The sequence below is a fragment of the Pseudophryne corroboree genome, chromosome 5 (assembly GCF_028390025.1).
Source record: "Pseudophryne corroboree isolate aPseCor3 chromosome 5, aPseCor3.hap2, whole genome shotgun sequence".
In the NCBI taxonomy this organism is placed as follows: Eukaryota; Metazoa; Chordata; class Amphibia; order Anura; family Myobatrachidae; genus Pseudophryne; species Pseudophryne corroboree.
Genome location: NC_086448.1, coordinates 684,829,072 through 684,856,992, shown reverse-complemented (window position 1 = coordinate 684,856,992; position 27,921 = coordinate 684,829,072). Strand labels below are relative to the sequence as shown.

Genomic DNA, 27,921 nt, shown 5'->3' with positions numbered 1-27,921 from the left:
GCGGTGGCTGCAGAATGCTCATCTACTAAAAGGCCGCAGATTCGGCATTCAGGACTGGGTCCTGGTGACCACGGATGCCAGCCGGAGAGGCTGGGGAGCAGTCACACAGGGAAAAAATTTCCAGGGAGTGTGATCAAGTCTGGAGACTTCTCTCCACATAAAACAATGCTCTAAGCTTAGCAAGACCTCTGCTTCAAGGTCAGCCGGTATTGATCCAGTGGGACAACATCACGGCAGTCGCCCACGTAAACAGACAGGGCGGCACAAGAAGCAGGAGGGAAATGGCAGAAACTGCAAAGATTCTTCGCTGGGCGGAAAATCATGGGATAGCACTGTCAGCAGTGTTCATTCCGGGAGTGGACAACTGGGAAGCAGACTTCCTCAGCAGGCACGACCTCCACCCGGGAGAGTGGGGACTTCATCGGGAAGTCTTCCACATGATTGTGAACCGTTGGGAAAGACCAAAGGTGACATGATGGCGTCCCGCCTGAACAAAAAACTGGACAGGTATTGCGCCAGGTCAAGAGACCCTCAGGCAATAGCTGTGGACGTTCTGGTAACACAGTGGGTGTACCAGTCGGTGTATGTGTTCCCTCCTCTGCTTCTCATACCCAAGGTACTGAGAATTATAAGACGTAGAGGAGTAAGAACTATACTCGTGGCTCCGGATTGCCCAAGAAGGACTTGGTACCCGGAACTTCAAGAAATGCTCACAGAGGACTCATGGCCTCTGCCGCTAAGAAGGGACTTGCTTCAGCAAGTACCATGTCTGTTCCAAGACTTACCGCGGCTGCGTTTGACGGCATGGCGGTGGAACGCCGGATCCTAAGGGAAAAAGGCATTCCGGAAGAGGTCATTCCTACCCTGGTCAAAGCCAGGAAGGAGGTGACCGCACAACATTATCACCACATGTGGCGAAAATATGTTGCGTGGTGTGAGGCCAGGAAGGCCCCACGAAGAAATTTCAACTCGGTCGATTCCTGCATTTCCTGCAAACAGGAGTGTCTATGGGCCTCAAATTGGGGTCCATTAAGGTTCAAATTTCGGCCCTGTCAATTTTCTTCCAGAAAAAATTGGCTTCACTTCCTGAAGTCCAGAAGTTTGTCAAGGGAGTACTGCATATACAACCCCCTTTTGTGCCTCCAGTGGCACTGTGGGATCTCAACGTAGTTCTGGGATTCCTCAAATCACATTTAAACCGCTCAAATCTGTGGATTTGACATATCTCACATGAAAAGTGACCATGCGGTTGGCCCTGGCCTCGGCCAGGCGAGTGTCAGAATTGGTGGCTTTGTCTCACAAAAGCCCATATCTGATTGTCCATTCGGACAGGGCAGAGCTGCGGACTCGTCCCCAGTTTCTCCCTAAGGTGGTGTCAGCGTTTCAACTGAACCAGTTTATTGTGGTACCTGCGGCTATTAAAGACTTGGAGGACTCCAAGTTGCTAGATGTTGTCAGGGCCCTGAAAATATAGGTTTCCAGGACGGCTGGAGTCAGGAAAACTGACTTGCTGTTATCCTGTATGCACCCAACAAACTGGGTGCTCTTGCTTCTAAGCAGACGATTGCTAGTTGGATGTGTAGTACAATTCAGCTTGCACATTCTGTGGCAGGCCTGCCACAGCCAAAATATGTAAATGCCCATTTCACAAGGAAGGTTGGCTCATCTTGGGCGGCTGCCCGAGGGGTCTCGGCTTTACAACTTTGCTGAGCTGCTACTTGGTCAGGAGCAAACACGTTTGCAAAATTCTACAAATTTGATACCCTGGCTGAGGAGGACCTGGAGTTCTCTCATTCGGTGCTGCAGAGTCATCCGCACTCTCCCGCCCGTTTGGGAGCTTTGGTATAATCCCCATGGTCCTGACGGAGTCCCAGCATCCACTAGGACGTCAGAGAAAATAAGAATTTACTTACCGATAATTCTATTTCTCGTAGTCCGTAGTGGATGCTGGGCGCCCATCCCAAGTGCGGATTGTCTGCAATACTTGTACATAGTTATTGTTACAAAAATCGGGTTATTATTGTTGTGAGCCATCTTTTCAGAGGCTCCGCTGTTATCATGCTGTTAACTGGGTTCAGATCACAGGTTGTACAGTGTGATTGGTGTGGCTGGTATGAGTCTTACCCGGGATTCAAAATCCTTCCTTATTGTGTACGCTCGTCCGGGCACAGTATCCTAACTGAGGCTTAGAGGAGGGTCATAGGGGGAGGAGCCAGTGCACACCACCTGATCCTAAAGCTTTTACTTTTGTGCCCTGTCTCCTGCGGAGCCGCTATTCCCCATGGTCCTGACGCAGTCCCAGCATCCACTACGGACTACGAGAAATAGAATTATCGGTAAGTAAATTCTTATTATCAAGCAATCTTGAAGAAAAAAAAAAAAAAAAAAAAGAATCAGATGGCCTTTATCATTTTTTGGGAACAATTATTATCCTTTTATTATCCTTTTATTATCCTTTATGTTCTTCCTTTCCCTGTACACTAAGCATACTGCAGATGCGCTTTATGATAAGGGCATTAATACAGCAAATGAGCGTGCGAGTAATGCACAAGACTATCAGTGCTCCTTACAGAATATGGACACCTGTTTAATAGCAGTCTACTGATCTAAAGCTCATCCATTGCTACAATTACGGCTCACTGCCCTGAGGAACTGCATATAGAGGATGAGGCCAAATAGTCTTAATGGAAGTAGGGTAAATGTTCAGACAAATTGTATAACTATATAACATGCACAGCAGTATGAAATAATGGATGCTCATCTATACCGGGGAATTTGATGGACAACAGGTTGTCAGTGGATTACTTGCTGTAGATCTTTCTGACACAGAATAATGAAAGTAAATCTTAAAATCTGACATTGTTTAGAATAGAATGTATTTCTGTGTGACAGACTTTAGTGTATAAATTCTATGCCAGTTCCTCTTATATACTGATTATGGCGAGTCAGATTCATCCTCAAACCTATTGTTTACTACTGTCTCACAAATTAAGGTCTTGACTTATTGTGCAGAGTGGAGAAGTGGGCCAGTGAAAAGTTGCCCAGTCAGCATTGAGGTAACATTGATCAGGTACACTCTATAAAATTATAGGTAGAAACTGGTTGCTGTTGGCAACTGGTCCACATCACTCTTTTCTCTGCATAATACAGCAAACCTTGAATGATGATATAATAAGAAATCAAAGGAATCATAGAAGCCCTAGTTTTCTCATTATATGACAGTAAAGTATATCACATGAAGTAGATTAGTAAATAATCTGATTCACATTATAATTTGGTCCTGTATGAAGAAGAGACTGTAACCATAAACCACTTTATTTACTGTATTGAGCCTAGTGCAGTGGTACATTGCTGGACACCGCTTTATGCTGTGCCTCTGTGTGCTATGAGGAAACGGTCAGAGTCAAGTGTGACACTATTTGACCTGCTCTCACTTGTGATTTGAGATCTTTCCACACCTGGAAATGTCACGCTCTGTTCCCCTGTAATGTCACACATACTGTGTTGTTCAAGGACTTTGCAACTTCATTGAGATGCGGGGGGGCTTTTGAGTTCTGCCTGCTGACTTGCTAGTATGGTCCTATAAACTACAGTAGGCAGTGTCCTCAGACAAGAAGATTTTTATACAATAACCCCTTAATAATAGTTTTCCAAAAGTCAGGGTTTTGTGGGGGTTTCTCCACTTTTGTCTGTGCCTCGATGCTGAACATAAACTGCAAATGGAAATTTCTCTCATTTAAAATCAAATTGGTAATCCCTAATATGTAAATAGGAATTATCACATGGTGAATCGCTACCAATAAATGGAGACCCTCCCAATTGCCGGGAGAGGCTACATGCAAGTACTAGAATACTTGAAACATTTTTGTACGTTTGGTGTAATTTCCAGCAACCAGCTTTTGAAATCTTTTAGTGTACTTTAATTTAACAGAAACGGACAGATCTTTTTTTCACCTTTAATGTGATCTTGTAGCCAGGAAAATGTAAGTGAAAAAACAAATATACAGTTTTTAGGAAATGGAAAACTACAAAACCTACAATAAGATGTTTGTGTAAGTGTGCATACGTATGATACCCTGTCACAGGATGGCAGCACTCACTATACAGACAGCGGCATCCCATCTGCCGGAATCCTGGCAGCGAATCCCCTCACAGACTCTGTCCTCGCCACACCTCCAGCCCGGTGGCTTGCTTTGCTCGCCACAGGTTCTGTTTCCATTCGGTTGGTGGCATAAACCCACTAAACGAATGGGAATACAGAGCGCTTGTCGGTATTCCAGGCATCTGTATTTCACTGGCTGTCTGGATTCCAGTGTCAGTCTCCTGATCGCCGGTATATTGACTGCATCCCTTTCATAATGGGGCTGTAGCTGACTTCACAGTTATCTAATCACATTCTGCATCATGTTCAAATATAGTTGCTAGTACTAAGTTATTGTGGATAATCCCAAATAAAGATCTTCTGTTCCTGTAGGAATTACTTGCTGCTTCCTACTGGGATAGCCATTGTCTGCAATGAGTGTTTAGATCATCTTCAGGATCTCGTTGACAAGTACCAATCAGGAAAGGGGTATAATGGATTTTCAAATGTGTTACTTGTACCCGGGAATCATGAATGATGTATAAGCAGAGAAACTGATAGAACTGGGGTATTGCCAAGATCGTTTAAGCCCCTGTAAAGTTAATGTCACAAGAAGGATAATGTTAATGTCACTTATCAGGGAGGCTGCAGAGTGACCTAATGCAAAATGGAAGAAACTGCAATAATCTTGGGCAGTAACTGGTAACCACATCTCCCCTATTTTGCACATATCTGCTATATGGGAGTAGCTGGCAATACAGAAGCTAATTCTCCCAAAACAGGAACATTCAAACGCCATGAAGCTTGTAAAAAAACAAAAAAAGACATTTAGTCATTCCAAACCTTAAGGGAAATGTCTTCTGGCAATCATAGAACTCTTTGGCCTCACTTGTTTTTGAAATATGTATTTGAGGCAAAGACAACATAGCCTTTCATCCAGTAAACGCAACGCCCTATGGTGTTATACGGTAGTGTGATCATCCTGCTTTGGTGCTGCTTCTCTTCAACTGGGACAGGGGCTATGGTCAGGATAGAGGACATAATTAATAGCTCTAAATATAAAGATATGTTGTCAGGAAATCTGCTGACCTGTATCAGAACACTTGGAGATGAAGTGGAGGTTAATTGTCCAGTATTCAGGTTACCCAAGGAATGACTTTACAAATGGAATAGTGTAGTCTTGTGAGTATATTTACAAAGGTATAGGATTTAGAAATGCATATTTTGTATCCTTATACTTTTTAAATGCGGCAGCAGAGCTGCAAAAAAATGGAAGGGTTTGCAAACCTGCTGCATAGTTCATATACCCCTTGGAAAGTTCCAGTTTTAAAACTGTGGCTTGACCTGAAGAGGGGGGCTGTGCATAAGAGATCTATCAGATTGACGGACCTTGCACTACAAGGGAAGTGTGGGATAGAATTGCAAAGTGCAGGTTGGTAGAGACATACACCAAAATACTTGCTGTTCTGATTAGAGATGTGCCAGTTTGGCAAAACCACCCTCGAGTGTTTTGTTGGGATTTGGCTTTGAATTTCTTGAAAATTGTGAAAACCGCTAAAATCCTGTAATCTGGACCTATTTTTGCTCCTACAGTATTAACATCAATAATAATAATTTCCAGTTACAGTAATTCCAGACAGTTTGGACCACTTCACAGCTCACAATATTGTTCACCAACTGCAGCTGGCTAAACAAAGCGACAGAGCAGCGGCACAAACACACAGCAGTAACTTAAGAAAATGATAGCACATCTATGAAACATTGTGGCAGACAGGATGGCAGTTTACTAAAAAATACAACCCCATAGAATGTTTTTATTAATCAACAACTAGATCAGAGGCCTGAGGATAGTGCATGGAAATGGAGCAGGAGTATGTAGTGAAAGTAAGGTAAAGCACTGATTATTTGATTAAAAAAGGAAACCTAAAAGAGACATGTTACAAATTATAAAAAAAATAAGAAGCATCCGAATGTGAGATTTGATTGCTTCATTCTGATCGCTTAATTCTGACTGACTACTTTTGACCACATCTTTGTGGTTCGAATAAACAGAGCTATCAATGGGCTTCAGGCAGCTACTGTGTTAGTCATAGTCACATTTGGAACTTGTCGGACTCCAGATATAACATGTGCAGAGAGAGTTAGGTTTTGGTGGGTTATATTGTTTCTGTGCAGGGGAAATACTGGCTGCTTTAATTTGAAACCCCACCCAAATCTAACTCTCTCTGCACATGTTATATCTGCCCTGCCACCCCCACCCCCCCCCCCCACACACACGGGGGCTAAATTCAGACCTGAAAGCCGCTGTCCGTTTTCGCACAGCGTGCGATCAGGTCTGAACTGCTCATGCGCCGGCGCATGCCAGAGATGCTGTCGGCATCTCAGCCCAGCGATCGCCTCTACCTGATTGGCAGAGGTGTTCGCTGGGTGGGCCACTGGCGTTTGCTTGCCGTTTTGAGGGCACAATCCGGGCAACGCAGGCGTGCCCGAACCGCGCGGGGGTCGCAGCGACTGCGTGATGTCACACGCAGCCGCTGCGACCCAGGATGCAACAAATAGCTCTCTGCCAGCTTGCAGGAGCTGCGCAGGTAGGGAGCTACTTGTCAAATACAAAAGCATCGCCGCTGTGCGATGCTTTTGTACGTGTGTGTGGGGAGGGGGGGGGGGGGGTTAGGGCCTGACATGTGGGGCAGACTAGCTCCGTGCTGGGTGTCCCCCCGCATGTCAGAGTAAATTTAGCACTACTACGATCAACTCTGAATTATCCCCATGGTTTTGCCCATTTGCTAACAAATCTGCTGCTGGGATCAGGTCTGAATTAGGCCCATAGTTTGCACTGGAATGTGTGTGGGCAGTTGTGTAGGGTGGTCTTCTGGTTGCCGAATGTCGGGATCCCGGCGCACAGTATACCCGCGCCGGAATCACAACACCCAGCATACCGACACACATTCTCCCTCGTGGGGGTCCACGACCCCCCTGGAGGGAGAATAAATAGCGTGGCGCGCGTAGCGAGCCCACAAGGGGCTCATTTGCGCTCGCCACGCTGTCTGTATGCCGGCGGTGGGGTTCCCGGCGCCGGTATGCCGGTCGCCGGGAGCCCGGCCGCCGGCATACCATACTACACCCGTTGTGTACTGTGCAGTGTGTGTCACAAGCACTGACCATGATGATTCCTGCAAATGCTGACAGCCAGTCACCCTTCCAAGGCACCACTAGCATGTATTATACAAATAAATCACTAAGGGGCCAATTCAGACCTGATCGCTGCCTAGCGTTTTTTGCAGCGCTGCGATAAGGTCAGTACTGCACGTGCACCGCAATGCTCAGACTCGTCCACGGGTAGAAAGCGGATCATTGCTGTGTGATGGATTTTACGAAGAATCCATTCACACAGCCGATCGCAAGAAGATTGACAGAAAGAAGGCGTTTGTGGGTGTCAACTGACAGTTTTCTGGGAGTGGTTGGAAAAAACGTAGGCGTGTCCAAGCATTTGCAGGGCGGGTGTCTGACGTCAATTCTGGTCCCGGACAGGCTGAAGTGATCGCAGTGGCTGAGTAAGTCGTGGGCTACTCAGAAACTGCAAAAGATCTTTTTATACTGCTCGGCTGCACATGCTTTCGTACACTTGCACAGCTAAAATACACTCCCCTGTAGGCGGTGACTACCTGATCGCAGTGCTGCAAAAAACTGCTAGCGAGTGATCAGGTCTGAATTACCACCTAAATCCAATCCAGTCTTGGTTGCATCCTAATGATGCCCTCATGGTGTGCTAATGGAGTTTATAACAAAGTGCTCCAATCTCTAGCTTCATCCCACACCCATCGCTAACCAGAGTGACACGATGGAGGGGCTTTCATAAACATGTTACACCCGAGACCTGGAAAATAACGTTTTGCCTCATTCAGGGATCAGAGTATGGCTGGAAAACCAGAGCAGGAACGCTGAACCCCTAAGTTCGGGGGTGTTCGGTTTTCAAATAAAATCGAATAGAACAACTTTAGTTATAATAAAAGAGAAATTAACTTATCCAAAGTATCAGCTAAGAGCTGTGCACACTTCAGTAACCAGTGCATTCTTGGTGTTTTATATACACTTTTTTCCTAAAACTTATTTGTCTTCACATTAATTTTGTTTCTTTCAAGGTCATATTAAAGGTGAAACAGGTCAGACATGATTTATCTTCATGATTCCAGGTTTTATGTTACAAAAACCCGTAGTTTCAATAATGCTGTGTAGACTGTTTATAACCACCATAGGATAGATGACGTCTCCTGGATACTTGTCCCCAAACGAGTGGGTTCTCCTAGTTGGTGTCTTCCACCGACTGGTGGGTTTCCTTACTGCCAAGAAGAAATGGCCTTTCCATTTTTCAACATATTTCATGGCCATAGGAGATAACGTGGAGAGACCTCTAGTGGTTAAATACAAGCAATTACTTTCTAAGCTGGCCCTATTTCTGATTGTGTACACAATACTATATATGAGCAGATGCAGTATCCTTACATGTAAGTCCTAAATAAATGGCACATGCATTAAATGACCATGGTTTACACTTAATTTTTTTTCAGGTTTGAGTGATGCAGATCTTAAAGACATTATTAATGATATTCATTATGATGGTAAGATTTTTTAATTAAATTAAACTTCATTTTCATATATGTTTCAACATCTTGTTAATACTAATGTTTTAGTAAAACAGCACAAATCATTCTACTGCCATTTAGAGATAATGGATTATTAATATTTTTATGGCGACGTAAGCCGAACAGTGACACAGGGTAGACAGGGTTTATTTGGGTTCACTACGGTATGCCGGCGGTCGGGCTCCCGGCGACCAGCATACCGGCGCCGGGAGCCCGACCGGCGGCTTACCGACAGTGTGGCGAGTGCAAATGAGCCCCTTGCGGGCAAGCTACGCGCGCCACGCTATTTTATTCTCCCTCCAGGGGGGTCGTGGACCCCCACGAGGGAGAATAAGTGTCAGTATGCCGGCTGTCGGGATCCCGGCGCCGGTATACTGTGCGCCGGGATCCCGCCAGTCGGCATACTGAAGATCACCCGGTTTATTTACCTAGCAGCTTTTCTGATCATGTTTATGCCACAAATTTAAAAGGGCAATGATTTTGCTAGCAAAACGGTGCTAGTAAAATCATTGCCCTTAAATTTTGGGCATAAACATGACCGGACACTTGGTAAACAAACCCCACAGATTCAAAATGACAGGGTAACCAACATTTATACATACTAGTGTTATCATTAAAGGGGATTGATGAAAAATAAAGGTGGGAGGGCCCTGCTTGTGAGAACTTCCATTTCAAAGAGGAGATGAAGAAGAGGTGGTAGTGGGTTTAAACAGCGGATGTCTTGTTAAAAGGAGACTTTTGTAAATGTCCATTTCCTTGGCTTCTGTCACTCCCAGGGGAGGTAGATCTGCAAATAAAGAACAATACATTTCTACCTTTTCAGTCAGAAGGCTATCCTAAAGAAAGTGTACATTTTGTTGCTGCCAAACTTATGATAAGGGTATCTTCATGTATTTTACAAATAAAAAGATAACGTCACGTCTTCAGCAAATGCAGCTCTATGTCCTAATTATTAGTGTTATGAACTGCCTGACACAGATTTATAGGGGTATATGCAATTGCGGTCGAATTCCCGAAATTGTCGAAAAACAGGACTTTTTTGCCAAAAAAAAAAAATCGACAATGCAATTCAGTACTTTCCATCAAAAAAACGGACTTTCAAAATTCGACTTTTTGAAATTCGACATTTGTCAAATTCGACTTTTCTGCAATGGTACAAATGCGGCAATTCGACAAAAGTATATTCAATTGAAGTTTGGAAATTCGACAACAGTGCTTTTAGACAGTAAATTTGTCATTTTCAATCCGCCACACTTTGGTGGGTGAATCTAATAAAATAATTTTAAAACATGTTTTTTTTTTATTGGTAATAGCATATCTATTTATATTAGAAGGGATTAGGTACTTGGTTTGTCTTTTTGGGAGGCACAAGTATTATTTATATATTTTTAAAAGTGTGTATGTATGTATGTATATATGTATGTATATATATATATATATATATATATATATATATATATATATATATATATATATATATATATATATATATATATATATATATATATATATATATATATATAAAATTTCCAATGATGGTCGCACTCACATCTTCAGAAGAGACAACGACTGGGGTGATCACTCCAAATGCAAAGCATTCCAATTATAGAAAGGAAGGTAGAGGCCCTCTCCAGATTTTGTAAATATGCAAAAAGATAATTTATTATACGTTACATAGTCCACTTGAATAGTGTCCTTAATGAATCCTCAAGCGCTTTCGGCCCATAGAGGGCCTTCCTCAGGAGGCTGTGTACAATAATTCCATCAGATCATAAGACCAAACAACAGGTCTACCCAGACATCCAGCACTGCTTCGAGCCGGTCCTGGTTCTAAAAATCCGGGGGGGAAATGGACAGGGGATCCCCCGTATTTTTAAAACCAGCACCGGGCTCTGCGCCTGGTGCTGGTGCAAAAAATACGGGGGACAAAGAGTAGGGGTCCCCCGTATTTTTTACACCAGCATCGGGCTCCACTAGCTGGACAGATAATGCCACAGCCGGGGGTCACTTTTATACAGTGCCCTGCGGCCGTGGCATTAAATATCCAACTAGTCACCCCTGGCCGGGGTACCCTGGGGGAGTGGGGACCCCTTCATTCAAGGGGTCCCCCCCCCCCCCAGCCACCCAAGGGCCAGGGGTGAAGCCCGAGGCTGTGTGTGTGTCGTCCCCCCCCCCCCCCCATCCAAGGGCTGCGGATGGGGGGGCTGATAGCCTTGAGAAAATGACAAGAATATTGTTTTTTCCTGTAGTACTACAAGTCCCAGCAAGCCTCCCCCGCAAGCTGGTACTTGGAGAACCACAAGTACCAGCATGCGGGAGAAAAACGGGCCCGCTGGTACCTGTAGTACTACTGGGGAAAAAATACCCAAATAAAAACAGGAGACACACACCTTGAGAGTAAAACTTTATTGCACACCTGCCGACACACACATACTTACCTATGTTGACCCGCCGACTGCCACGTCTCCAGATCCGACGATCCGGGGTACCTGTGAATAAAATTATACTCGCCTCAATCCAGTGTCCAGATATAAATCCTCATACTTGGCAAAACAAATAAACGAACACTCGGACCAGCGGACTGAAAGGGGTCCCATGTTTACACATGGAACCCCTTTCCCCGAATGCAGAGACCCCCCCCCCCCCCCCCGTGACTGCTGTCACAGAAAGGTCTCTTAAGCCAATCAGCGAGCGCAACGTCCTGGCACTCTGCTGATTGGCTGCACGTCTGAGCTGTCAGACAGCGCATCGCAAAGCCTCTCCATTATACTCAATGGTGGGAACTTTGCGTCAGCGGTGAGGTCAGCGGCTGACCGCGGGTAACCCCTCCGCTGACGGCAAAGTTCCCACCATTGAAAGTAATGGAGAGGCTTTGCGATGCGCTGTCTGAGGTCACACGCGCATACAGCCAATCAAGTGAGTGCAACGAAGTAGCGTTTCCTGATTGGCTGAAGGGACCTCTGTGACAGGAGTCACGTGGGGTCCCGGCATTCGGGGAAAGAGGTCCCGTGTGAAAACATGGGACCCCTTTCAGTCCGCTGGTCCGGGTGTTCGTTTGTTTTGCCAAGTACGAGGATTTATATCTGGACACTGGATTGAGGTGAGTATAATTTTATTCACAGGTACCACGGATCGTCGGATCTGGAGACGTGGCAGTTGGCGGGGCAACATAGGTAAGTGTGTGTGTCGGCAGGTGTGCAATAAAGTTTTACTCTCAAGGTGTGTGTCTCCTGTGTTTTTTTTTCAGTAGTACTACAGGTACCAGCGGGCCCGTTTTTCTCCCGCATGCTGGTACTTGTGGTTCTCCAAGTACCAGCTTGCGGGGGAGGCTTGCTGGGACTTGTAGTACTACAGGAAAAAACAATATTCTTGTCATTTTCTCAAGGCTATCAGCCCCCCGTCCGCAGCCCTTGGATGGGGGGGGGGGACAGCCTCGGGCTTCACCCCTGGCCCTTGGGTGGCTGGGGGGGGGGGGACCCCTTGATTGAAGGGGTCCCCACTCCCCCAGGGTACCCCGGCCAGGGGTGACTAGTTGGATATTTAATGCCACGGCCGCAGGGCGCTGTATAAAAGTGACCCCCGGCTGTGGCATTATCTGTCCAGCTAGTGGAGCCCGATGCTGGTGTAAAAAATATGGGGGACCCCTACTCTTTGTCCCCCATATTTTTTGCACCAGGCGCAGAGCCCGGTGCTGGTTTTAAAAATACAGGGGATCCCCTGTCCATTTTTCCCCCAGATTTTTAGAACCAGGACCAGCTCGAAGAGCCCGAGGCTGGTTATGCTTTGGAGGGGGGACCCCACACCATTTTTTTCCGTGTTTTTTCCCGTTTTTAAAAAATCGGAACAAAATCCGTCAAATCGTCCGTTTTTCGTCAGCGGGACTGTCTAATCCGTTTTTTATTGAATATGGTCAATTTCGGCACCCACTTGCCGAAATTAGACTGTCGAATTGGAAAACGGCCGAAAAATTGCCGCGATTCGCCGCTAATTGCATATACCCCATAGGCAGATGTTCTGACTGGCGCCACTCGAATAATAGCAAATATAGTAAAACAATGAATAAACTGACAGATATATGCTTTAGCGGCCAGTGTGTGATAATCTGGTGCTTAGGTAATTAGTTCCCAGTATTTAGAGGCTCGCACAGATTGATTGTTTGTTCTAATGTTCTAACTCTGAAGAATAAGGTTCCAGGCAGTGGTGGCGCCAGAGCTGGGGCTGCAGCACAGTCTAAAATTCAAATATGGGAGTCAGACAAACTGCCACCCCAAACACTGCCAAGCATCGCGGGCCGGGTCTCACTGGCAGTTGGTGTGGCTCCCCTATTTGAATTTTGGACTGTGCTGCAGCCCCACCTCTGCAACTGTTACTAGTTCCACGTCTCATTCTGACTACAATTATAGACCCACCTTGCTGTCACTGCAGTACTCCTCTTCCCCTAAAGCACCTTTTTCATTTTCTTACATGCGCTAAAATAGGAGCTTAGATGTCAAGGACATACAGTATAAAAGCCTATGTAACAGTTATGTACCAAATACTTTAAAGTACCCATAAGATATGCCTAAAAACATTGGAGATCCTAAACTGCTTTCTTTCTCCTGAAAGCTATATATGTATACCCTGTATTAATAAATCAATAACAATATACATTTTTTTCATGGCTAGTCTAAAAGAAAAAAATATATAAAACTGATGTGTTGTAGAAATGGTATTTTGTAGGATCAGAGAGGTGGGAACATTTCCCAATCTCAAAGTGGCAAATTAAAGCAAACTGTATATGTACAATGCAGTTACAGCTGTCATGTTTCATTTTTCTTTAGAGTTAAATGACATTGAAGATGCACTGGATGATCATCAAACGCTACATGAAGACGGTAACTGGTTTTAATATTTAGGAAAGTGAAAGCAACAACAATTAGTTCATATTTAAACCTTATTTGTGCAAGTACTACACTATCATATATACTATAATCATTATCAAATATTAGTACTACACTATCATATATTATATAATCATTATCATATTCAAGTACTACACTATTATATATTCTACCTATTGTCATACAGGTTGAGTATCCCATATCCAAATATCCGAAATACGGAATATTCCGAAATACGGACTTTTTTGAGTGAGAGTGAGATAGTGAAACCTTTGTTTTTTTGATGGCTCAATGTGCACAAACTTTGTTTAATACACAGTTATTAAAAATATTGTATTAAATGACCTTCAGACTGTGTATATAAGGTGTATATGAAACATAAATGAATTGTGTGAATGTAGACACACTTTGTTTAATGCACAAAGTTATAAAAAATATTGGCTAAAATGACCTTCAGGCTGTGTGTATAAGGTGCATATAAAACATAAATGCATTCTGTGCTTAGATTTAGGTCCCATTGCCATGATGTCTCATTATGGTATGCAATTATTCCAAAATACGGAAAAATCCGATATCCAAAATACCTCTGGTCCCAAGCATTTTGGATAAGGGATACTCAACCTGTATATAAATACTACACTTTGATATATTCTATCATCATTATATATGAGTACTACACTATCATATATTCTACCTATTATATATAATTACTTCACTATGATATATTCTATCATCAGCATATATATACTATCATCCTTATCATATAGAAGTACTACACTATCATATATTCTATCATCCTTATCATATAGAAGTACTAAACTATCTTATTCTGTCATTATTATCATATAGAAGTACAGGTTGAGTATCCCATATCCAAATATTCCGAAATACGGACTTTTTTGACTGAGATAGTGAAAACTTTGTTTTTTGATGGCTCAATGTACACAAACTTTATTTCATACACAAAGGTATTAAAGATATTGCATTAAATGACCTTCAGGCTGTGTGTATAAGGTGTATGTGAAACATAAATGAATTGTGTGAATGTAGACACACTTTGTTTAATGCACAAATTTACAAAAAATATTGGCTAAAATGACCTTCAGGCTGTATGTATAAGGTGTATATGTAACATAAATGCATTCTGTGCTTAGATTTAGGTTCCATCGCCATGATATCTCATTATCGTATGCAATTATTCCAAAATACGGAAAAATCCGATATCCAAAATACCTCTGGTCCCAAGCATTTTGGATAAGGGAGACTCAATCTGTACTACACTATTTTATTCTGTCATCCTTATCATATAGAAGTACTACACTATCATATTCTGTCATCTTATAGAAGTCATCCTTATCATATAGCAGTACTACACTATCTTATTCTGTCATTATTATCATATAGAAGTACTACACTATCATACAGTATATGCTTTAAACACCATTGAGTTGCAGTTAAAATTCACTCACCTGCAAGATCAGATGGTTTAGGCCTCCACAACCATACAGGCCTTCTCTATGCCTGATAGACCGCAGCCCAGGCAACATTCTGAAACAAAAACAAAATAAGTTTTAGTGGTGATTGGTGCCGACAACTATTGTTCTCCTGTTTTGTGTTTACAGTACTTACGGCATTATTGCCATGTAGCGGGTACTATGTATAATATAGGTAGAACTGAGTTCTGGCTTATTTCTTTTATATTTTAAGAACACAGTCTGTAGCACAGTATTTAGATCTTTGCTTAACTATTGTGTTTACACATTCTTCTTTTTATTATTATTATTATTATTTATGGTAGAGCTGAAGATATTTCTGTAGCGTTTTTCCCTTGACAGACTTGTATGTGGCAGACACATAGGGAACACTTGTAAACTCTAATTAGTGGTTAGTGTGGTCGAGGCTTGAACCATGCGAACTGATTAAATGGAGCTGCATGAATCACCAGCGGAGGCTTAGCTGCTCTGCGAGGCTCTTGCAGAGACACCGTGGACCAACACAAAGCATTACATTGCATTATATTTGTGGGTCCGTGTTTACAGTATGTACTTTAGATTTACAAATGTACAGTATATTAAAATATTTTCTTTGTCATGGGATGCCTCTTAAAGAACATGTTACAATATTTGCAGTACAAACACATCAGTTAGACCCCTTGAGGCTTTAAGTTAGCTTCTAAAACAATGGAACTAACTCAGTGGTTCTCAAACTGTGTGTCGTGACACCCTGGGGTGCCTTGAGACACTTGCAGGGGTGCCCTGGGTTGGTGGTCCAGGATCAATTCAAATTATTAATGGTCAATGTAATAGGCAAAACAAGTGCTGGTGGCTGCCAGTCATAAAATATGTGGACATACAGAAGCAAATCTCGTCCCTCACCACACAATTGAACCTAAGGATGATGTATAATCACAATTGACTTAATTTAATATTTATTTCTCTATCGTCCTAGTGGATGCTGGGGTTCCTGAAAGGACCATGGGGAATAGCGGCTCCGCAGGAGACAGGGCACAAAAGTAAAGCTTTCCGATCAGGTGGTGTGCACTGGCTCCTCCCCCTATGACCCTCCTTCAAGCCAGTTAGATTTTTGTGCCCGGCCGAGAAGGGTGCAATCTAGGTGGCTCTCCTAAAGAGCTGCTTAGAAAAGTTTAGCTTAGGTTTTTTATTTTACAGTGAGTCCTGCTGGCAACAGGATCACTGCAACGAGGGACTTAGGGGAGAAGAAGTGAACTCACCTGCGTGCAGGATGGATTGGCTTCTTGGCTACTGGACATCAGCTCCAGAGGGACGATCACAGGTACAGCCTGGATGGTCACCGGAGCCTTGCCGCCGGCCCCCTTGCAGATGCTGAAGTAAGAAGAGGTCCAGAATCGGCGGCAGAAGACTCCTCAGTCTTCTAAAGGTAGCGCACAGCACTGCAGCTGTGCGCCATTTTCCTCTCAGCACACTTCACACGGCAGTCACTGAGGGTGCAGGGCGCTGGGAGGGGGGCGCCCTGGGAGGCAAATGAATACCTATTTTGGCTAAAAATACCTCACATATAGCCTCCGGAGGCTATATGGAGATATTTAACCCCTGCCAGAATCCGTTAAGAGCGGGAGACGAGGCCGCCGAAAAAGGGGCGGGGCCTATCTCCTCAGCACACAGCGCCATTTTCCCTCACAGAAAGGCTGGAGGGAAGGCTCCCAGGCTCTCCCCTGCACTGCACTACAGAAACAGGGTTAAAACAGAGAGGGGGGGCACTAAATTGGCGTTAGAAATATATATAAAAAAGATGCTATAAGGGAAAACACTTATATAAGGTTGTCCCTATATAATTATAGCGTTTTTGGTGTGTGCTGGTAAACTCTCCCTCTGTCTCTCCAAAGGGCTAGTGGGTCCTGTCCTCTATCAGAGCATTCCCTGTGTGTGTGCTGTGTGTCGGTACGTGTGTGTCGACATGTATGAGGACGATGTTGGTGAGGAGGCGGAGCAATTGCCTGTAATGGTGATGTCACTCTCTAGGGAGTCGACACCGGAATGGATGGCTTATTTAGGAAATTACGTGATAATGTCAACACGCTGCAAGGTCGGTTGACGACATGAGACGGCCGACAAACAATTAGTACCGGTCCAGACGTCTCAAAAACACCGTCAGGGGTTTTAAAACGCCCGTTTACTTTAGTCGGTCGACACAGACACAGACAGGGACACTGAATCCAGTGTCGACGGTGAATAAACAAACGTATTCCTTATTAGGGCCACACGTTAAAGGCAATGAAGGAGGTGTTACATATTTCTGATACTACAAGTACCACAAAAGAGGGTATTATGTGGGATGTGAAAAAACTACCGTAGTTTTTCCTGAATCAGATAAATTAAATAAAGTGTGTGATGATGCGTGGGTTCCCCCCGATAGAAAATTATGGGCGGTATACCCTTTCCCGCCAGAAGTTAGGGCCCGTTGGGAAACACCCCTTAGGGTGGATAAGGCGCTCACACGCTTATCAAAACAAGTGGCGGTACCGTCTATAGATAGGGCCGTCCTCAAGGACCAGCTGACAGGAGGCTGGAAAATATCATAAAAAGTATATACACACATACTGGTGTTATACTGCGACCAGCGATCGCCTCAGCCTGGATGTGCAGAGCTGGGGTGGCTTGGTCGGATTCCCTGACTAAAAATATTGATACCCTTGACAGGGACAGTATTTTATTGACTATAGAGCATTTAAAGGATGCATTTCTATATATGCGAGATGCACAGAGGGATATTTGCACTCTGGCATCAAGAGTAAATGCGATGTCCATATCTGCCAGAAGATGTTATGGACACGACAGTGGTCAGGTGATGCAGATTCCAAACGGCACAAAGGTGTATTGCCGTATAAAGGAAGAGGAGTTATTTGGGGTCGGTCCATCGGACCTGGTGGCCACGGCAACTGCTGGAAAATCCGCCGTTTTTACCCTAAGTCACATCTCTGCAGAAAAAGACACCGTCTTTTCAGCCTCAGTCCTTTCGTCCCTATAAGATCATATCTGCCCAGGGATAGAGGAAAGGGAAGAAGACTGCAGCAGGCAGCCCATTCCCAGGAACAGAAGCGTTCCACCGCTTCTGACAAGTTCTCAGCATGGCGCTGAGACCGTACAGGACCCCTGGATCCTACAAGTAGTATCCCAGGGGTACAGATTGGAATGTCGAGACGTTTCCCCTTCGCAGGCTCCTGAAGTCTGCTTTACCAAGGTCTCCCTCCGACAAGGAGGCAGTATGGGAAAAAATTCACAAGCTGTATTCCCAGCAGGTGATAATTAAATTACCCCTCCTACTACAAGAAAAGGGGTATTATTCCACACTATATTGTGGTACTGAAGCCAGAAGGCTAGGGAGACTTATTCTAAAAAAATTTTTGAACACTTACAAAGGTTCAAATCAAGATGGAGTCACTCAGAGCAGTGATAACGAACCAGGAAGAAGGGGACTATATAGTGTCCCGGGACATCAGGGATGCTTACCTCTATGTCCCAAATTTGCCCTTCTCACTAAGGGTACCTCAGGTTCGTGGTGCAGAACTGTCACTATCAGTTTCAGACGCTGCCGTTTGGATTGTCCACGGCACCCCGGGTCTTTACCAAGGTAATGGCCGAAATGATGATTCTTCTTCGAAGAAAAGGCGTCTTAATTATCCCTTACTTGGACGATCTCCTGATAAGGGCATAGTCCAGGGAACAGTTGGAGGTCGGAGTAGCACTATCTCGGATACTGCTACAACAGCACGGGTGGATTCTAAATATTCCAAAATCGCAGCTGATCCCGACGACACGTCTGCTGTGCCTAGGGATGATTCTGGACACAGTCCAGAAAAAGGTGTTTCTCCCGGAAGAGAAAGCCAGGGAGTTATCCGAGCTAGTCAGGAACCTCCTAAAAACAGTGCATCATTGCACAAGGGTCCTGGTAAAAATGGTGGCTTCCTACGAAGCAATTCCATTCGGCAGATTTCACGCAAGAACTTTTCAGTGGGATCTGCTGGACAAATGGTCCGGATCGCATCTTCAGATGCATCAGCGGATAACCCTATATCCAAGGACAAGGGTGTCTCTCCTGTGGTGGTTATAGAGTGCTCATCTTCTAGAGGGCCGCAGATTCGGCATTCAGGATTGGATGCTGGTGACCACGGAGCCCAGCCCGAGAGGCTGGGGAGCAGTCACACAAGGAAAAAATTTCCAGGGAGTGTGATCAAGTCTGGAGACTTTTCTCCACATAAATATACTGGAGCTAAGGGTAAATTTATAATGCTCTAAGCTTAGCAAGACCTCTGCTTCAAGGTCAGCCGGTATTGATCCAGTGGGAAAAACATCACGGCAGTCGCCCACGTAAACAAACAGGGCGACACAAGAAGCAGGAGGGCAATGGCAAAAACTGCAAGGACTTTTCGCTGGGCGGAAAATCATGTGATTGCACTGTCAGCAGTGTTTCATCCCGGGAATGGAAACTGGGAAGCAGACTTCCTCAGCAGGCACGACCTCCACCCGGGAGAGTGGAAACTTCATCGGGAAGTTTTTTCCACATGATTGTAAACCGTTGGGAAATACCAAAGGTGGACATGATGGCGTCCCGTCTGAACAAAAAACGGGACAGGTATTGCGCCAGGTCAAGAGACCCTCAGGCAATAGCTGTGGACGTTCTGGTAACACCGTGGGTGTACCAGTCGGTGTATGTGTTCCCTCCTCTGCTTCTCATACCTAAGGTGCTGAGAATTATAAGACGTAGAGGAGTAAGAACTATACTCATGGCTCCGGATTGGCCAAGAAGGACTTGGTACCCGGAACTTCAAGAGATGCTTACAGAGGTCTTATGGCCTCTACCGCTAAGAAGGGACTTGCTTCAGCAAGTACCATGTCTGTTCCAAGACTTACCGCAGCTGCGTTTGTCGGCATGGCGGTGGAAAGCCGGATCCTAAGGGAAAAAGGCATTCCGGAAGAGGTCATTCCTACCCTGGTCAAAGCCAGAAAGGAGGTGACCGCACAACATTATCACCACATGTGGCGAAAATATGTTGCGTGGTGTGAGGCCAGGAAGGCCCCACAAAGAAATTTCAACTCGGTCGTTTCCTGCATTTCCTGCAAACAGGAGTGTCTATGGGCCTCAAATTGGGGTCCATTAAGGTTCAAATTTCGGCCCTGTCGATTTTCTTCCAGAAAGAATTGGCTTCAGTTCCTGAAGTCCAGAAGTTTGTCAAGGGAGTATTGCATATACAACCCCCTTTTGTGCCTCCAGTGGCACTGTGGGATCTCAACGTAGTTCTGGGATTCCTCAAATCACATTGGTTTAAAACCAGTCAAATCTGTGGATTTGAAGCATCTCACATGAAAAGTGACCATGCTCTTGGCCCTGGCCTGGACCAGGCGAGTGTCAAATTGGTGGTTTTTTTCTCAAAAAAGCCCATATCTGTTTGTCCATTCGGACAGGGCAGAGCTGCGGACTCGTCCCCAGTTCTCTCCCTAAGGTGGTGTCAGTGTTTCACCTGAACCAGCTTATTGTGGTGCCTTGCACCTACTAGGGACTTGGAGGACTCCAAGTTGCTAGATGTTGTCAGGGCCCTGAAAATATGTTCCAGGACGGCTGGAGTCAGGAAAACTGACTTGCTGTTATCCTGTATGCACCCAACAAACTGGGTGCTCTTGCTTCTAAGCAGACTATTGCTAGTTGGATGTGTAATACAATTCAGCTTGCACATTCTGTGGCAGGCCTGCCACAGCCAAAATATGTAAATGCCCATTCCACAAGGAAGGTGGGCTCATCTTGGGCGGCTGCCCGAGGGGTCTCGGCTTTACAACTTTGCCGAGCAGCTACTTGGTCAGGGGCAAACACGTTTGCTAAATTCTACAAATTTGATACCCTGGCTAAGGAGTACCTGGAGTTCTCTCATTCGGTGCTGCAGAGTCATCCGCACTCTCCCGCCCGTTTGGGAGCTTTGGTATAATCCCCATGGTCCTTTCAGGAACCCCAGCATCCACTAGGACGATAGAGAAAATAAGAATTTACTTACCGATAATTCTATTTCTCGGAGTCCGTAGTGGATGCTGGGCGCCCATCCCAAGTGCGGATTATCTGCAATACTTGTACATAGTTACAAAAATCGGGTTATTATTGTTGTGAGCCATCTTTTCAGAGGCTCCGCTGTTATCATACTGTTAACTGGGTTTAGATCACAAGTTGTACGGTGTGATTGGTGTGGCTGGTATGAGTCTTACCCGGGATTCAAAATTCCTCCCTTATTGTGTACGCTCGTCCGGGCACAGTACCTAACTGGCTTGGAGGAGGGTCATAGGGGGAGGAGCCAGTGCACACCACCTGATCGGAAAGCTTTACTTTTGTGCCCTGTCTCCTGCGGAGCCGCTATTCCCCATGGTCCTTTCAGGAACCCCAGCATCCACTACGGACTCCGAGAAATAGAATTATCGGTAAGTAAATTCTTATTTTCTAAATTTTCAATAAGAAACTTTTGGCCTAGGGGGGCCGTGAAAAAAATTCTGATTCTCTAGGGCGCCGTGATTAAAAAAAGTTTTGGAACCACTGAAGTAACTGCTTATTTTGTAATGCAGCGAGCAAATGGTCCTTAAATATTTGTGTTTCATTAGCAAACAAAAAGTTTAAGCTCCTGTGTAATAAGTAGGTGGAAGGCCTTCATGGCATGTTACGTTGTCTTGTTTTCGAACAACCCTTTCAGCAGTTTTTTGTAGCGTTAATGCTCTTGCACAATATCACAAATATCTACAATGTGACATAAACATTAAGGACTGTTTGTTTTCCTCAGATTTAGTGGATGACTTTGATTTAGAAGATGCCTTGGAGACAGAATATGGTAAGAAATTGCTAATGCGTAAGATGAGGCATTTATGGAAACTGAAGGCCAACCTCCGAAAAACAAAGTTTTTTTTCCGGAGTTTGGCCGCGATCCAGTCATTGCTGTGGGAAAACCGCGGCTGTTAATGGATTGCAGTATAGCATACGCGTCGTGGGAGCAAACGCTACAAAACTGAGTCACCTGACTCATTTGTGATAAATTATTATTGAATGTGAGTGTCTTCCCATTTGAGGCTGTCTTAAAATAAAGACGTTAAAAGCCCACAGACAAACACACTTTAATATATACGTTATGGTAAGAACTTACCGTTGATAACGTTATTTCTCTGACGTCCTAGTGGATGCTGGGGACTCCGTAAGGACCATGGGGAATAGACGGGCTCCGCAGGAGACTGGGCACTCTAAAGAAAGATTAGGTACTATCTGGTGTGCACTGGCTCCTCCCTCTATGCCCCTCCTCCAGACCTCAGTTAGAATCTGTGCCCGGCCAGAGCTGGGTGCTCCTAGTGGGCTCTCCTGAGCCTGCTAGTAAAAGTATTTGTTAGGTTTTTTATTTTCAGTGAGCTTCTGCTGGCAACAGACTCACTGCTACGTGGGACTGAGGGGAGAGAAGCAAACCTACCTATCTGCAGCTAGGTTGCGCTTCTTAGGCTACTGGACACCATTAGCTCCAGAGGGTTCGAACACAGGCACCTGTCCTCGATCGTCCGTTCCCGGAGCCGCGCCGCCGTCCCCCTCGCAGAGCCAGAAGAACAGAAGCTTGAAGACTGCGAAATCGGCGGCAGAAGACTCCTGTCTTCATTTAAGGTAGCGCACAGCACCGCAGCTGTGCGCCAATGCTCCCAGCACACTTTCACACTCCGGTCACTGTAGGGTGCAGGGCGCTGGGGGGGGGGAGTGCCCTGGGCAGCAATTGCAGTACCTTTTTGGCATAAAATACATATATACAGTCAGGCACTGTATATATGTAAAAACCCCCGACATTTTTTCACACGGAAAGCGGGACAGAAGCCCGCCGCTGAAGGGGCGGGGCCTTCTTCCTCAGCACACCAGCGCCATTTTCTATTCACAGCTCCGCTGGAAAGAAGCTCCCCAGGCTCTCCCCTGCAGTATCCAGATACACAAAGGGTGAAAAGAGGGGGGGGCACATAAATTTAGGCGCAAATTTGTATATACAGCAGCTACTGGGTAAACACTGAGTTGTAGTGTAATCCCTGGGTTATATAGCGCTGGGGTGTGTGCTGGCATACTCTCTCTCTGTCTCTCCAAAGGGCCTTGTGGGGGAACTGTCTTCAAATAGAGCATCCCCTGTGTGTGTGGTGTGTCGGTACGCGTGTGTCGACATGTCTGAGGTAAAAGGCTCCTCTAAGGAGGAGATAGAGAAAATATGTGTGAGAGGGTGTCTCCGTCGACAACGCCGACACCTGTTTGGATATGTGTAAGTGCTATGGTGAATTTATTGCACAAAAGATTAGAGAACAGACAGGAAATCTACCTATGTCTGTCCCTATGTCACAGAGACTTTCAGAGTCTCACAATGCTCACTATCCAAAATAATAAACACTGATATCGACACGGAGTTTGACTCCAGTGTCGACTACGATAATGCAAAGTTACAGCCAAAATGGCTGAAAGGTATTCAATATATGATTATTGTAATAAAAGATGATTTGCATATCACTGATGACTCATTTGTCCCTGACACAAGGGTACACATGTTAAGGGGAAGAAAGCTGAGGTAAATTTCCCTCCTCTCATGAGGAAAAAGGGCGGGAATCTCCAGACAAGAAACTGCAGCATCCTTTCCCCACTAGGGCCAGGATGTGATGGGAATCTTCCCCTAGGGTGTCACGTTTGCCCAGACGGTAGCACTAGCTGTTCTCAGGGATCCTGCAGATAGCGTGCACATTCAAGTACACTACTCAGACCGGCGATTGTGTCGGCATGGGTTTATAGCGCTGTGGCAGCGTGGACAGGTACCTTATCAGCAGAGATTGAGACCCTAGTAATATATATATATATATATATATATATATATATATATACGTGTGTGTGTATATATAGATATATATAGATATATAGATATATCTATAGATATATATATATATATATATATATATATAGATATATACATATTGAAGATGCTGTCTTAAGAGATATATATATATATATATATATATATATATATATATATATATATATATATATATATATATATATATATATTTTATAAAAAACATGCCCAAAGAGACATAAGTATTCTGGGTCCTGGAGTCAAAGCTATGTCTATTTCTGCTTGACGTGTCCTGTAGAATATGCAATGGACAGATGATGCCGACTTACGAGGCGCATATGGAAGGCTGAGGATTGTGTGGAGAAGGGTTCTCGGACCTGGTCTCCGCAGCTTTAGCTGGTAAATTCTAATATTTTGCCTTATATTCCTGCACAGCCTAGGAAAGCACGACATTGTCAAATGCAGCCTTTCGAATAAAGAAACAAAGTTTGAGGTGCGTCCTTTCTTGCCAGAGGCGGCGGCAGAGGAAAGAAGCTGCACAACACAGCTAGTTCCCAGGAACAGAAGTCCTCCCCGGCCTCTACAAAAATCCACCGCATGTCGCTGGGGCTCCACAGGCGGAGCTAGGCCCGGTGGGGGCACGCATTCGTAAGTTCAGCCACAAGTGGGTTCACTCCCTGTTAGATCCCTGGGCGATCGATATTGTGTCTCAGGGATATAAGCTGGACTTTGAGAAGATGCCCCCTCACCGACGGCCCTGCCGGCTTCCCCCCACGAGAGGGACACAGTGTTAACTGCAATTCACAAATTGTTTCTTCAACAGGCGGTGGTCAAGGTTCCCCTCCTTCAACAAGGAGGGGGTTATTATTCGACCATGTTGTAGTCCCGTAACCTGACTGTTCGGTCGGACCCATATTGAATTTAAAATCCCTGAACATATACCTGAAAAGGTTCAAGTTCAAGTTGGAATCGCTGAGAGCGGTTATTGCAAGCCTGAAAGGTGACTCGGGACATAAAGGATGCATACCTTCAGATCCTCATTTATCCACCTCATCAGGCGTACCTCAGAATTACGGTACGGGATTTTCATTACCAATTTCAGAGGTTGCCGTTTGGTCTCTCCACGGCCTTGAGAATGTTCACCAAGGTAATGGCGGAAATGATGGTGCTCCTGCGGAAGCAAGGTGTCACTATTATCACGTACTTGGACGATCTCATAAAAGCGAGATCAAGAGAGCAGTTGCTGAACAGCGTATCACTTTCTCTGGAAGTGTAACGGCAACATGGCTGGATTCTATATATTCCAAAGTCGCAGTGGGTTCTTACAGCTCATCTGCTTCTCCTAGGCATGATCCTAGACACAGACCAGAAAAGGGTTATCTCCCGATAGAGAGAGCTCAGGAGCTCGTGACACTGATCAGGAATCTATTAAAACCAAAACAGGGGTCAGTGCATCACTGCACTCGAGTCCTGGGAAGGAGGGTGGCCTCATACGAGGCCATTCCCTTCGGCAGGTTCCATACGAGGTCCTTCCAATGGGACTTACTGGACAAATGGTCCGGATCACATCTTCAGATGCATCGGTTAATCACCCTATCCCCCAGGGCCAGGGTGTCTCTCCTGTGGTGGCGGCAGAGTGCTCACCTTCTCGAAGGTCGCAGATTCGGCATTCAGGACTGGGTCCTGGTGACCACTGATGCAAACCTCCGAGGGTGGGGGCAGTCACACAGGGAAGAAATTTCCAGGGGCTGTGGTCAATTCAGGTGACTTGCCTTCACATCAACTAAGGGCCATATACAATGCCCTAAGTCAAGCGGAGATCCTGCTTCGCGACCAACCGGTTCTGATCCAGTCAGACCGCAGTGGCTCATGTAAACCGCCAAGGCAGCACAAGGAGCAGGGTGGCGATGGTAGAAGCCACCAGAATTCTTCGCTGGGCGGAGAATCACGTAAGCGCACTGTCAGCAGTGTTCATTCCAGGAGTGGACAACTGGGAAGCGGACTTCCTCTGCAGGCACGACCTCCACCCGGGAGAGGTGGGACTTCATCAGGAAGTCTTCACGCAGATTGCAAATTGGTGGGAACTGCCACAGGTGGACATGATGGCGTTCCGCCTCAACAAAAAGCTAAAAAGGTATTACGCCAGGTCAAGGGACCCTCAGGCGATAGCTGTGGCCGCACTAGTAACACCGTGGGTGTTCCAGTCGGTCTGTGTTTTTCCTCCTCTTCCTCTCATACCAAAGGTGCTGAGAATTGTAAGAAAAAGAGGAGTGAAAACAATATTCATTGCTCCCGATTGGCCAAGAAGGACTTGGTACCCGGAACTGCAAGAAATGCTCACAGAGGACCCATGGCCTCTGCCTCTCAGACAGGACCTGTTACAACAGGGGCCCTGTCTGTTCCAAGACTTACCGCGGCTGTGTTTAACAGCATGGCGGTTGAACGCCGGATCCTAGCGGAAAAAGGCATTCCGGATGCAGTTATTCCTACACTGATAAAGGCTAGGAAGGGCGTAACAGCGAACCATTATCACCGTATATGGCGAAAATATGTTGATTGCTGTGAGGCCAGGAATGCCCCTACAGAGGAATTCCAGCTGGGTCGATTCCTACACTTCCTACAGTCAGGAGTGACTATGGGCCTAAAATTAGGGTCCATAAAGGTCCAGATTTCGGCCCTATCCATTTTCTTTCAAAAAGAACTGGCTTCACTGCCTGAGGTTCAGACGTTTGTTAAGGGAGTGCTGCATATTCAGCCACCAGTGGCGCCTTAGGATCTTAACGTGGTGTTGAGTTTCCTGAAATCCCACGGGTTTGAGCCACTGAAGACCGTGGAGCTCAAGTATCTCACGTGGAAAGTGGTCATGCTGTTGGCCTTAGCCTCGGCTAGGCGTGTGTCAGAATTGGCGGCTTTGTCAGGAAAAGCCCCTACCTGGTTTTCAATATGGACAGGGCAGAATTGCGGACTCGTCTGAAATTCCTGCAAAAGGTGGTATCATCTTTTCATTTGAACCAACCTATTGTGGTGCCTGTGGCTACTCGTGACTTGGAGGACTCCAAGTGGCTGGACGTAGTCCGGGCTTTGAAGATTTATGTATCCAGAACGGCTGGAGTCAGGAAAACTGACTCGCTGTTTATCCTGTGTGCATCCAACAAGCTGGGTGCTCCGGCTTCAAAGCAAACTATTGCTAGCTGGATCTGTAACACGATTCAGCAGGATCATTGTGCGGCTGGGTTGCCGCATCCAAAATCAGTAAAAGCCCATTCCACAAGGAAGGTGGGTTCTTCTTGGGCGGCTGCCCGAGGGGTCTCTGCATTGCAGCTTTGCCGAGCTGCTACTTGGTCGGGTTCAAACACATTTGCAAAATTCTACAAGTTTGATACCCTGGCTGAGGAGGACCTTTTGTGTTTGCCCATGCGGTGCTGCAGAGTCATCCGCACTCTCCCGCCCGTTTGGGAGCTTTGGTATAATCCCCATGGTCCTTACGGAGTCCCCAGCATCCACTAGGACGTCAGAGAAAATAAGAATTTACTCACCGGTAATTCTATTTCTCGTAGTCCGTAGTGGATGCTGGGCGCCTGTCCCAAGTGCGGACTTTCTGCAATACATGTATATAGTTATTGCTTAATAAAGGGTTATTGTTATGTGGCATCCTTTTGAGTGATGCTCAGTTGTTGTTCATACTGTCAACTGGGTAATGTTATCACTAGTTGTACGGTGTGATTGGTGTGGCTTGTATGAGTCTTAGCCTGGATTCCAAATCCTTTTCTTGTAATGTCAGCTCTTCCGGGCACAGTTTCCTTAACTGAGGTCTGGAGGAGGGGCATAGAGGGAGGAGCCAGTGCACTCCAGATAGTACCTAATCTGTCTTTAGAGTGCCTAGTCTCCTGCGGAGCCCGTCTATTCCCCATGGTCCTTACGGAGTCCCCAGCATCCACTACGGACTACGAGAAATAGAATTAC

At 45.4% G+C, this 27,921-nt stretch overlaps 1 protein-coding gene across 1 annotated transcript in view; it reads left to right on the top strand.

Annotated features, from left to right (window-relative positions):
- The window catches only part of ASPH (aspartate beta-hydroxylase), a 452,693-nt gene that overhangs the window by 164,396 nt on the left and 260,376 nt on the right, over positions 1-27,921 (top strand). Inside the window, exons 5-7 of the mRNA XM_063925233.1 lie at positions 8,650-8,700; positions 13,545-13,598; positions 21,895-21,942. Of these exons, the coding sequence (XP_063781303.1) occupies positions 8,650-8,700; positions 13,545-13,598; positions 21,895-21,942 (153 nt within the window). The remainder of the gene's footprint in view (positions 1-8,649; positions 8,701-13,544; positions 13,599-21,894; positions 21,943-27,921) is intronic.